Source organism: Enhydra lutris, unplaced genomic scaffold, assembly GCF_002288905.1.
Source record: "Enhydra lutris kenyoni isolate GAN:26980312 unplaced genomic scaffold, ASM228890v2 scaffoldscaffold9, whole genome shotgun sequence".
Classification (NCBI taxonomy): domain Eukaryota; kingdom Metazoa; phylum Chordata; class Mammalia; order Carnivora; family Mustelidae; genus Enhydra; species Enhydra lutris.
The window spans coordinates 44,472,660-44,486,460 of record NW_019154093.1 but is presented as its reverse complement, the minus strand read 5'-3'; the positions used below and the strand labels follow the sequence as shown (position 1 = coordinate 44,486,460).

General features: G+C 35.5%; 1 protein-coding gene across 1 annotated transcript in view; it reads left to right on the top strand.

Moving 5' to 3' along the window:
- Positions 1–577: 577 nt before the first annotated feature.
- LOC111143158 (phosphatidylinositol glycan anchor biosynthesis class K) overlaps positions 578–13,801 on the top strand; it is a 126,507-nt gene continuing 113,283 nt past the window's right edge. Inside the window, exons 1-3 of the mRNA XM_022496666.1 lie at positions 578–670; positions 3,963–4,016; positions 8,170–8,261. Coding sequence (XP_022352374.1) covers positions 578–670; positions 3,963–4,016; positions 8,170–8,261 — 239 coding nt within the window. The remainder of the gene's footprint in view (positions 671–3,962; positions 4,017–8,169; positions 8,262–13,801) is intronic.

The window sequence follows — 13,801 nt, the reverse complement described above, 5'->3', positions numbered from 1 at the left end:
AAATCCTGACTATCTTTGAAGTAAATTTTAGTTCCATAATTACAGAAGAAACAAAAATTTAAACAATTTCTCCATGTTCAAGCTTTTCATAATAGCCCGCAAGCCTGTTAATTGCAGCAACCACCCGTTTTTCCATTTCATCCAATCAATCATCTTTTTGTGCTCAAAGGCTTGCACTTCCCACACCATCTCGCTTCACACAACAGCTTCACATATTCAAAGAATTTGCAGCGCTATGCAGAATAGTAAATACCTTTTTAAAGTTTACGGGATCATAGGTTTTTCTCCCTCACCTTTCAAACAACTTTTTAAACATTGTATCTATTTTACAATACAAAAACTGGACATGCAGCTAAAGATAAAGGATGAAAGTCTTCCAACTGCCCTGCCCCAGCCACCCTGGGAACCTCAACTCTGTGCCAGGGCTGTTTACTAAAGGTCGCGGAAGGGCGGACCTCAAGGAGGTGGGGCTAGCGTCGCAAAAAAAAAAAAAAAAAAAATCCACGCAAAAAGCCGCCGTGCTGCTTTACGGCACTCGCCCCGCCCCTGCAGGTGCGGGAAGCTGAAGTCGGGAAACATGGTGGCCTCCTGCTTTCTCAGCAGGGGTTTGACTGCCCTAGCAGGGTTGTTGCTTTTCTCCTTCGGCAGCTTGGCCGCTAGTCAGATCGAGGTAGGAGTCAGGCCCTCCGAGCGACAGGGCCCTGGGAGGTCAGCTCTGTCGTGGCTGTGAGCGCACCAGCTGAAATCTGATTCTCAGCAGCGAAGGGGAGCATCAGCGTCTGACTAAGGCTGACTGGCTTGTGTGTGGGAAGGGTGTCACCGGGAATGGGATAGGACACTGTCGACCTGTTTCGCCGTTTTAAAACGACGAATTTAAAGAATCAGCTCTCAGGAGAGGGGGGAGGACTCGATCCATTACTCGAACGAGTGTGCAGTCCCTAGCAGTTGATGTGTGAGCACAGGAGTGAAGCACCTACTTTTCTACTGCTAAACTACACTGCTCCCCTTTGTTAGGAATCAGATGGGTACGCTGTTTCATTTTGGAGTCACAAGACGTTCTGGCCTTTATAAAACTTTTTTACTCTATCCAGTACTCGGACAGTACTTCAGGCCAGTTCTACAGTCTAGATCTGTTTTCAGGCCTCCCTAACCTCTTGGCTAGGGGCTGGGATGGTTAACCGACATTTGCAAATCAATGTCCGAAGTTTCATCTTCAGCCTAGCCCACCTCCTATAGGACTGCTCCTAAGTCAGAAACCCGTTTGTTTTAATAAACTCTTTTTATCCCGTGTGTTGATCATCACTACATTCTGTGTTCTGAGCTTTAAGAATTGCTTTCACCTTTCCAGTTCCACTGGCTTAATGTGGGCTTTGCTCATTTCTTGCCTAGACTATTGCAAGAACTATCTTGTTTCCCCCAGGTTTCCAAAGTCCCTCACTTAAATGCTAGATTAGTCTTCATAAAATGCAAACCCAGTCAGGTTATTCTTGATTTAATCCTTTCAGTGTTTTCCCCATTGCATAAGGAGGAAAGTTTATTTAAACATCATAATCTGGTTTCTGCCCACTCTTCGATCTTCTTTTTGGAGTCTATTCTTTCTACCACATAAGTACCTTGAGTTTAGACCAATGAGTTCTAAACTTTTTGAATACATAGCCTCCAGTTAGAAAAGATGGTGCATGCACCCTTTCGCTGTATCCATGAATTGCTGGTAATCTATATAGTCAATATTTACAAGGTATATTCTTATATAATACAAATACGAATAGAAGTTCTGCTGTTTTTCTCCTTTATTTTAGTGGATTATCTTGTATGCTTCATTTTTGATACCTTTTTTTTTGTAGTTATGTTGTTTCTGTGCTTTTTCACATTAACCATGATTTTTTTTATACCTTTTGTTTCTTATGTCTTCTTACTAAGATGCAATAAAAGTATAACCTCTGTAGAGTCTTTCCTTATCCCTTGCTTTGCTTATACTCTTGTAATTTGTACACTTAGCTAGTGTAGCATTCATCTACTATAATCCATACATGTTTTGTAGTATCTGTTATTCCTACATCTTTCACTTAAGAGTCCAGTAGCTCCCTAACTGGTCGGCTTCAAGTCTTTTTTCTTTCCAGTCTGTTTTCTAAGCCGCAGCCAGAGTAACTTTTAAAAAATGCAAATCAGATCCTGTCACCCATAAACACCTTAATGTTTCCTTAAGGATGGTGAACAGAATCTTCATTATGACCCATGAACAAGGCCCTACTCTTCTCTTTCTTGGACTTCTAGTTGTGCTAATCTTTTAGTTTCTCAAAGCTCCTTTTTGCCTTAGGGAGGATGTGCCTTCTATCTTCCCTCTTCTCTTCATCTTTTGAATACTAAGCACAAGTCACTTCTCTAGGGAAGACTTCACTGATGCCTTCCTACTTCCCACAGCCAGAATCAGGTCAGGTCAGGTCTATCTGGGAGTCTATTGTACTCTTTCATGATACTGTGTATCTTATCTCTATAGAATTTATAGTTTGCCCTCATCTGCTTAATGTGTGTCTATCAAGTTGGATAATATCCTCTTTGGAGGCAAGTACTATGACTGTTTTTGCCCTTCATTGTATTCTCTTCACTCAGGACAATGGCTGGCACATGGCACCCAATGAATGTGATGAATGAATTAATGTTACATTGCAGTGTAACATGTTTGCATGCTTCTTTATTGAACTGTGGGGTTCTTCAGATAAAGCAGCATGATTTTTGTATCACTGTACAGTACATGTAACTGGCACATAATAGGTGCTCCATTCATTATATGTAGAATGAATAAGTAACTTTGCAGTGCCTGTATTGTCTAAATAAAAAACAAAAAAATAAAAAAATCACAGAGGAGTTTTGCCATATCAAATTTTTCACTGAAGTCTTAATGACGTAAGAATTTTCAGCTAGACAGGATACTTGAGATTATTGGGTCAGATCTTACTTTCAAGTCTAACGAGCTAAGTGACTTATCCCAGTCTCACAGCTATGTGTGGGTTAGGATTTGGGCTAAAGCCCAAATCTTCAAATTTTTAAACTAATGCTTTATCCACTATAGCATACTGTTTTCTTTTGCATCTAGAAAGCTGTTGAGAAAGGTTAAAAAATACATAAATATGTATTTGAGGGAATTTTTTGTTTTATTCTCCTTAAAATTTTCTTGCCAGCTGAAAATTAAAACAGCTAACATTTGTTATGCAATTACTGTGTTCCAGTCACCATTCGTACCTTCTGTGTATCAGGTAATATATTACTATTTTATAGATGGAGAAATGGAGGCATAGAGAAGCTTTCCTAAGCTTTTACAGCTAGTATATAATAGGGTCCAGATTTGAATCCAGGCAGTATGACTCCTCTCATAATTAATACTGTTTGGTAGGAGATCTGGGGTCACTAAGGTTTATATTCACTGTAATTTTAATATATAATAAATATATTCATTAGGTGTTGATATTATTGGATGTTACAATGGCAGATATGGTTCAGACTTTAACAGATTAGGGAAATGGTACATGGAGGCATGCTAGAGAATGTGCATCAAATATATTGCTGTGTTCAATAAAGTTACTGGAAGCATCCAGCACAGAGTAGGAAGTAGTGAATGAGACTTCAATAAGAAGGGTATTAATTGTTATGTGTAGAATCAGGGCATGAAAATAAGTCAGTCGTTCACAATTTGAAGACTGAATGGAAAACTAGAAGCATATGAGGAAGAGCTGGTTGTGTTTGAGATAAACTGTTTAAAAACAAGCAGCCCTCCTCCATGCCCCCCAACAAAATTAAAACGTTTGTCCTTTATAAGATCAAATACTAGAACCTTTATAAATTTGCATAATGATAACTTACTATCATTTTAACTAAAGACTCCATGAATCTTAACTGTTCTTTATTCAGTCTTTATTCTCAGAAATGTTGGCTTTTCTAATGTTTTTGAATTATTTGACTTGTAGGATCAAGCAGAACAGTTCTTTAGAAGTGGCCATACAAACAACTGGGCTGTTTTGGTAAGTATGTTTTTTGTTGTTGTTGTTGTTTTAAAGATTTTATTATTTGACAAAGAGAGAGACAGTGAGAGAGAGAGAGAGAGCACATAAGCAGGGGGAGTGGCAGAGGGAGAAGCAGGCTTCCTGCCAAGCAGGGAGCCTGAAGTGGGGCTCAATCCCAGGACCCTGGGATTATGACCTGAGCCGAAGGCAGCTGCTTAACAACTGAGCCACCCAGGTGCCCTAGTAAGTATGTTTGATAAGGTATATGTTGCTGTTCACATTAGTTATGTTTCTGAGAAATTTTTTGTGTCAATCAAATTTAAAAAAAAAAACAATTTTCTCGTATCTTATAAGAAATTCCTAAATTTGAATTGGCTACATTTTAAATTGACTGTATCAACTAATATTCTAGGGTTTCAGTGTATTGTCAAGTGGTGATATGTAAATAAATATAAGAATATATTAGGGATACTATTGTTAAAAGAAGCATCTTATAAAATGTACAATTATTTTAATGATGGAAATTAGTAATTGTATTTCTTATCATTAATATTAGTTTGTAGATAATCTCTATTTAGGCTATTAGAAAAAATTTTTTTTTCTGCCCACAAAAATAAATGATCATCATAGAAAATCAAATTATAGAAAAGTTTAAGAGGGGACAGATTAATTTTATATTAGATGACTCTCACCTCAGTTTAAAAGAAAAAGAAAGAAAATATCTTCAAGTCCCACACATGCCAGAATTAACATTTCGATTCTTCTGACCTTTGTCTTCATATACAAGCCTAAAGATAAATGATTTTATGTAATGAGGGTCATCTTATACCTGTTATTTTGCATTCCCATAGCAGTGTATCTTGGAGATCTTCCCCTGTCAATATGGAGATGCATAATCATTTCCAAAGTCTTTATTATTTTGTATTTTATGAATGTACTTTAATCTCTTGTTCACGGGCATTTAGATTCTAACCTTTTTGTTTTAAACAAGGCTGTGTTGGACAGCCGTAAAAATATACCTTTGTGAACTTGACTGATTTTCTCTTTAGGATAGATTCCTAACCTATAAGGCTGGGAAGTTATGGAGCATAATTGCTCTCTAGAAATGATATACCTCTTTTTTCTAATTGCAAAACAACTGTGTATTATTAACCTTTGCCATTTCTTTTTAATTGCTGGGTAACAGATTAAATTTTGTTTTAATTTGAATTGTTTTGATTTTTAGTAAGGTGTGCTTATTGGCCAATTTTTTTCTTCTGCCTTTTTTTTTTCTTGGCGTAAATTATCATCTTAATTTATCTGGATTTATAAATTTGTATTTTTAAATTCCTTAATAGAATACGCATCATCAGTTTTTTTCCCCTGCACTTGGAACGTATTTGGATAATAGTTTCACTGCTGAGGATTTATTTAATGACATTTACATGATTAGAAGATATAATAAATTTGACTTCATGAAAAAATTGTAGAAAAGGGTTGACTGGAAGAAAGAATGAGGAAATGAGGCAGGAAAGGAAGCGAATTTTTATGAAAAAGGAAGGGGGCTCATGGGTCATTTTATTGTTCTTCCACAAAGAACACCTATATGTTACCCTTCAAAAGAGATTTTATGAAGGAATTGAACAAAAGCTGCTTAAGATAAGGAGATAGGCTTTTGGTGACCAGTTAAAAGAGAGGGACACTTAATCAGGAGACAGGCCATGATCCAGCAATTCTGGAGGATAACTTGCTCTTCAGAAACTAAGGGCTCTTCAATGACTAGTCTCTCTATGGGAATTCTTAAGAAAGGGAGTAAATGCCCATGTTCAGACAACTAATTGCCAAAGGGCTCATCCTTTAGAATAAGAGCCTTTTAGCTTACGCTGCACACACATGAAGCTTTTCTTGTTTGGGAAACCTCTAACTGAGCCCCTCTTCAGCCTCAGTAACTTGTGTCTCAGATGAGGAATGAAATGAGGATGAAAAAGAATTATTACTGAGCATTTCACAACAACTGCAGTTTTGTATTGTGTGCAATATTTTACACATTAACTCAGACTTCGTAAAGTGAGACTTTAGTGAATTGTGCTTTCTTAAATGGAAAATCTTGAAATTTGACCAGGGCCAAGTTGAAAGTACTAAACATGCATTTTTTTTTCAATGTTATGTAATTCAGATTTTAAAAATATATGTTTCTCTACCAGTTTGAATTACTTTGTCATGACTAAATGATCAGAGGTAAATGGAATGCCCCTTTGCCATTGTACTGTGACTGAGAAACTTTCACCACCAGAGGGAGATAGAAGGAAAATTGGATTCCCTTTTAGTTTCAAGATCTGCTTTGAGTAAATCATTTTTGCTCCTGTTAAATAAAAAAAAGTTATAATGATAACCCTTACTTATGGTTAAAAAAAATACAGTGAGTAAGGGTATGAACTGAAAAATCCTTGTACCCTTCTTTGATTCCCATTTTTATTCTCTATGATCACTTATTATTTTCTTGTGCATCCTTTCACAAATTTCCAATGCATATAATTACATTTGTGTCTATCCCTCTCTCCTTTTAAAAAGACTAATGGATCATATCACAAGCTGTCTTACCACTGGCTTTTTAAAAAAAATTTCATTTTGAGAATATGAATAATTTATATTAAGTTGTTATTTCTTCGTCCCTACTCTTTTGCCACCTTCATTTCATGTTCAGTAAATTGCTGGTTAAAAGGCAGGCAGTTTTCTTAGGTTTATGCTGAAATACTATAGTAGCAAGAAAAGCCTTTTGGGTGTGGTAAATTGCACTGAATATACTGGTTTTTGTTATGATTAATTCAGATAGAAATTAAACTACTCAAGTTATGGAATCTGTAGATTTCTAGCTTTTTTATTTCAATTTTTGCTAGTACAGGCAATGTTATAATGAAAATTCTTGATTACATATTTTTTGTACTTATATAAGCTAAATCAAAAGATAAATATATATTCAAACTTGATATATCTTGCAAATTACCCCTTTAGAAGGTTTATATTAATTTACATTCCCAACAGCAGGATATGAGTTATTTATTTCCACACACAATTGTCAATACTATGAATTGTCATGGATTTTTAAATATTCATCAATTCAATTTGTGTTTTTTAAATTATGGTAAAACTTGACCATCTTTAAGAGCTTATTGACCATTTTGAATACCTTTATTATGAAATGGTTGGTTTCATCCTTTTCCCATTTTTGAAAATTGGGTGGTTCCTTTTTTTTTTAAATTGAGTTACAATTATTTCAAGTTTTTTTTTTTTTAATTTCATTTAGGACTTTGTGGTATTTTTGACACATGGAATTTTACATTTTAATGTAGTCAAAAGTTATTGTCTTTTCCTTATTGGATTCCAGGTTGAAAATTCATTTTAATAAAAAAATCTTGTAGTTCCTTTCCATTTGCAGGGGCAGGAACATTTATGTGATTCTCAAAGCTGTCATTATACCCATGACCAGCAGAGGCAGGTGGTAGGAGTCTGAGAGGGTGCTGGTGGGGGTAGGTATACTTTTTGGAATGGATTTCCCATAGGGCTGATTTTTTGAGGCATAGCGTTAAATTTGCCTAATACCTTTGGTATCATTTTTAGGAATCAGTTTGTTGTTGTTGTTTTAAATGTAAAACTTTTTTGGATTGTTTCTAGTTTTCTATTTGGTTCAACAGCTTCTTTATAATATATTCTCTTATGTGCATATAAAAGTGCTTTGTATGTTTATCTATCTAGCATTTTTCATAACTGGAATTAGGAAGCAGTCCAGAGTGAAAGGAATATTATATAACCCAATATAGTTAATTTTCTATTCTGTGAAGAGATTATGGGCATTGCCTTTGATTCTAAAGAATTTAATCTTTTAGACTTAGGAACATTATAGAATCACATAAATTGAGAGTAACTAAGTTGGTTCAGTATTTGATTAAATTCCCCAAAGATTTGGTTTCTCTTAAGCTGAATGGTCTTTTTATTTAATAGCAGTTATGAAAGACCTCTTTCTAGAGAGCTTGGTTTTATTGACAATTCTTTATACGCTTTCCTGTTTGTAAGCCTGTATTATGATGTACTCTTTTTTTAAGGCATCTCTAAATCCTACTTCAAGAGAGATAATTCTATAACTTGGTGGCTTATTTTGATTCATAACAATAATATATTTGTTTTAATACTTTAGGTATGTACATCCCGGTTCTGGTTTAATTATCGACATGTTGCAAATACTCTCTCTGTTTACAGAAGTGTCAAGAGGCTAGGTATTCCTGACAGGTAAGAATTCTTAATAAAGCTTAACTCTGAGCTTCAGTGAAAATGAACCTTAGACAATTGTTATTATTTTTGCATTTTCATATTGCTTTGGAAGAGTTGAAGAAGCCTGATTCGAAGGGTTTTTTATTGTTGTTAACACATACCATCATGTATAAAGTAGCTGTTACTTAAGACCATGATGACAAATTATATAAAATTATACAAAATAACAGTCAGTACCTTATAAGGTAAAAAGATTTGATAAAGTATAATTGTTTAGTGTCATTTATTTAATTATTAAATGCGTTAGTCTGGGTTTTTAATTGTAGGCAATTTTGACTGATTCAAGTAGAAAAGTAACTTATTGAAAGCATATTGATTAGCTCTCCAAATTGCTGGGAAGGCTATATGTAGCCAGGAACATGTTAGACTAGGTAGCAAGAAAGACATCTGGAAATCATGGCATAAAATCACCCAGTGACAATAATGCTGCCACATGTTGCTGGCTAGACTCTGCTACTGCATAGCTGCTACCATTATCTTGGGAAACTTAATGCTGCTGCTGCTGCTGCTGCTGCCAAAATCCAGCCTTTGCTGGCCCAGGTTCTTACTGTCTCTAGCTCTTAATTTAGAGTCCTTGGTGGAAATGTCATATTGGCAGAGCATAGATTAAAGTGCCTATGTTCATGCTGAAAGGGTGACAGGAAGAATGACTATGGCATTTTTAGCTTCTATAAATGGGGGTGGTTTCTGCCTTCTATGAAGACTCATAAAGTGGGATTATTTCCTAATTACATGAGGGAGTTAGGTACTAGGCAAAAAATCCCCATGCCTCCAGCCAGATACATGTTCTCCACATTTGGTTTGTCAGATATGATAGAGCTGTTTTTGCTACTACCAACATAGTTATAGAAGAAACTGCACTCAGTTCAGTTATTTAGGTTTGATTTATTTAGTGCTGTGCTCCTGTCCTCCTTTGAAGCAGAGTGGAAAGAGCTTTGCAACCAGATCTGAGTTTGAAACCTGGGTTAGTGGTGATTTCATCATGCTAAGTCCGTTTCCTTGGCTGTTACGTGGTCATAATAGTACCCTCTTTGCAGGATTCAGATTCTTGCAATAGAAAGCAAGTAGAGATATGTGTAATGTGCTGCAGGAGCAGAAAGGAAGCAGTGAATGACGCAGAAAACAAAGATATATTACATTCTATGTAAATAGATCATTTTAGCCTGAGAAGCTGACAGGAACTCTAATTTAATTCCTGGATTTCATCTGGAAATTAAGGCAACTTGATAATATTACCATTTAAAAAAGTATATTAAATTAAGTCTGAGAAAGAATGGTTTGCTGTATCAAGTTTACAGGTATTATTCTTGTAATTAGCCATTTATTATAATTTGCCATTTGGTTCTCCTCTAATAGGGCTATGTGGTTAGTCCTTTGGCTTTTAACTGCTGTTGCTTCTGTGCCCTATGTGTTCCTCCAGGGACTAACTATGCATAGTTTGGCAACAGTTTTCACTTTAGTAAGTGAATCTTTGTTGGGTCTATAGGTTATTATGATATGTTTAAACGGTCTAAGTAAGATTTAGAGGAACTTTTAAAAAATAGAATATAAACATAGGATGTATTTTATATATTATAATTGGTAGGTTTGCCCCTAGGTTCTGAAGAATGTTCTTTAAAAACTTATTCCTGTTTCACATGATTGCCTGTCTACCTCTCTGTTTATGACGTCTTTTTTGGGGAATGAATTGGGGATTTAAGCCATCTGTTTTTTTATAAGCAGAGATCAATATACAAGATTCAGTTTGGCTTTTAGCCTGTTTATGGTGAATATTCCTTTTATTGGTGACTTGTTTTACTTTACTCCTTCCTGGAATTAAGTATAAAGATATCTCTAACTAAATTCCTAGGAAGTAACAAATTATTATAAAATAAGAATTTGGAAACTTAAAATCATTAAGAACAGTTTTTAGTTTTAAAGCCTGAATTTCAAAATACAGTTTGAATTTATTTTTATACATTATGGAACATTTTTAAGTTAAAAATATTATAACTTTTGTTCATATTCTAGGTACGTATGCTGAGAGAAATGATTGTTCCATTTAATAAAAATGATGAGTAGAGCTCTGTTTTGTTTTTATTTTTTAATTCGCTTGTTTTTTTTTTTGTTTTTTTTTTTTGTTTTTTTTTTTTTTTTAAAGATTTTATTTATTTATTTGACAGACAGAGATCACAAGTAGGCAGAGAGGCAGGCAGAGAGAGAGGAAGGGAAGCAGGCTCCCTGCTGAGCAGAGAGCCCGATGCGGGACTCGATCCCAGGACCCCGAGATCATGACCTGAGCCGAAGGCAGCGGCTTAACCCACTGAGCCACCCAGGCGCCCTAATTCGCTTGTTTTTCAAGGGAGCATTTTACCTTTGTCTTGAGATGCAAGGCTTTGCATTTAATTTTCCCATATACTTGATAAGAAATGAGTTCATGTCACAAATAATTTGTTGAAGTACATGACACAAGTGATTGCCTTTTATTTTGGAAGTTCCCATCAATTCCATAGGTCCTGTTTGAAATGTCACTACTCTTGTTCTGATTTCTCTCTGATCTTCTGTGTGTATTTCACACATTCTGACCATACTGAGCCATTCTTTGTGCCTGGAATGGTTGTCTGTATTTCTGGCTCACTTCTACCAAAACCTGGCTGTGATTCCAAATCTCTTGTGGTTAAAAATACAGATTTCTTGGCTCCACCACTGGTGATTTAAGATTTAACTCTTAAGCAATGCCTAGACATTAGCTCTAGATGTGGTTCTGATGCACAATCAAGTTTAGGAAGCACAGCTTTAATTTATACCTGACCTTCCAAATTTACTTAATACTTCTTTAAAAACGCCTTTCCAGACTCTTTTATTTGCTTCTGTGGTATCCTGCATATACTCTGATTATAACATGATTATATGAATTATAGTATGTCTCCCTCATTAGATTATAAACTCTTTGAAAGGAGTGGATTATATTTTATTTCATTTTGTACTTACATCTAGCACCTACATATAGTAGTTTCTCAGTAGGCATTGGATAAATAAGTGACTTGGAAATACTTCGTCAGGTAGGCAGAGCAAACTCAAGTTTGTTCTTTAAAAATAAAAACACTTGGGTTGCCTGGGTGGCTCAGTTTGTTAAGCGTCTGCTTTCCACTCAGGTCATGATCTCAGGGTTTTGGGATCGAGCCCCACATTGGCTCCCTGCTTAGTGGGGAGACTGCTTCTCCCTTTCCCTCTGCTTCTGTCCGTAGCTTGTACTCCTCTCTCAAATAAATAAATAAAATCTTTAAAAAATAATAAAAATAAAAACACTTCTCTTTCCTAAATTGTGTTAGTTTTTAGTAAATGTTCGTATGATATAAAAGACTATTAATAAAGAGTTTGTCAGGACTTTATAATAGTATTTGAAAATGTTGACTCAGGGAAGGGATTTTAGTGGTTATGGGGGAAAATAAAGAGACATATTATTATTGTTTTTATACCTAAGTTCCATGGAGGACAGGTGTTTCATACTTTGCCCGTGCTTTCTGTAACCTTACCCACCCTCAGGTACTTTTTAAAAATTTGCCTGGTTTTACTTCTTTAAACATTTCACTTTTTCAGGAATTTTTCTGCCCTCAAATAATTGTTTTGAACTAAATCCCTGTTTTGCTATCTCCAATATGCTTAAGATGCTGAAGATGAGGAAATTAAAAGGCATTAAGCAGAGATTAGGCCCCCAAATTGGCATGTGAACGAAAAATTGAGCCAAAATTATTATTACTATTTTTTTAAGATTTTACTTATTTATTTGACAGAGAGAGAGATCACAAGTAGGCAGAGAAGCAGGCAGAGAGAGAGGGCGGGAAGCAGGCTCCCTGCTGAGCAGAGAGCCAGACGAAGGGCTCAATCCCAGGACCCTGAGATTATGACCTGAGCCAAAGGCAGAAGCTTAAAGCCCTCTGAGCCACCCAGGCACCCTGAGCCAAAATCTTTCTTGAGAGTTTCTCAAATAGCACATAAAATACAATGTAGTATTGTTTTCCATTAAGCCTGACGTTTCCTCTAGTGCTAGAGCAGATTACTGTTTTCTTTTTCTTTGGTGGAGTGCTTGATGAAGTGGTTTGCTTGGGACTAGGGAATATGTTATGTGAAAGTACATCTCCTCCAGAGTAGAAGTAGATGCTCATGCTGTTAAGAGGCATACAGGGATTGGTATTGACTGAGAGGATATAGAATCATAGTTCCCATCTCATGTTTACTTTGGAGAATAAATGCATTGAATTTTGGGGTGGGTGAGATCGAACCCCTACTGAGTGCGTTAAGATTAACTTTATGGAGTTAAATGTGTACATAATTTTTCTTAAAATATGATTTAGCTGTACTACAAGTTGGGTGGATGTGAGTTTTTGTTATGATCCTGTTTGATAAACTATTTCTATAGTTAAACCTAACAGCAGCTTTTCTGACTCCATTTTTCCTCCGTACTCTATATTTTAATCATTATGTAAGATTAATATTCCTCTTTTAAACCTTTTTCTTCATCTCCCCTTATTCATAAACTCTTAAGTTTATGCAAATAAAGTTCATGTCCTCTATGTTAGTATTCAGTCTGGTTCCAGATCTAACATTCTGATAATTTAATTTCAGTCCCTGTGCTCTAGCCACTTCCTTCTTGTAAGTTCCTCTTTTGGCCTCTGTCATTACCTTACACTGGTCATTCCACCTATAGTTCCTTTCTTCCTCCCTCTTTCTAGTTTTCCTATGCCGAGATTCAATTTATACACTCCCTGGAGCTTTCTTGGTCCTTCTTGCATAAATATTTTATTTATACTTCTGTCATGTGACTTTTTTTGTATGTACTGATCTTATTTCTTTGATGCTGGCTCTCATATTATGTTTGTAATCCTCATAGTACTTTCTTTAGTATATTGTAGAGAGTTGAATGAATGAATGAATGAATGAATAGTTTGCTGAAAACTACTAGCCAAGTGGAACCTGATTGGTCTAGGCTGGAAAGGAAATATTTATAAATACTGTTTATTTATATTCCCTTTATTTATTTTTATTTTTTTTAAGTTTTTTTTTTTTTTTTTTTTTTTAAGTAATCTCTATACCCAACGTGAGGCTTGAGCTCACAACTCTAAGATCAAGGGTTGCACACTACTGACTGAGCTAGCCAGGTGCCCCTTTTATTTCCTTTAAATCTTATTTCTCAAACTTCATTGAGCTAAAAGTGTTCTGCCGTTAATTTTATAAGCTATTCCCTAACTCATACTTTAGGAATCCATTGGTGGGGTGATCTCACCAAGGAACTTTAAATTCATTAATTTCTATGAGATAATCTATAAACGTCTTGCTTAAGATAAATAAACTTCAACTTTACTTATTCCCTATCTTTCCACTATTTACGTTCCCTTGGGCTGGGCTTTTTTTGGGGGTCCCATGTCCCTCTTTACTTCTTAAAATAATAAATATTAGAATTAGAAATGTGAATTCTAGTATCTGTAACCTAAGGAAAAAATCATGGATTGCCTCTTACC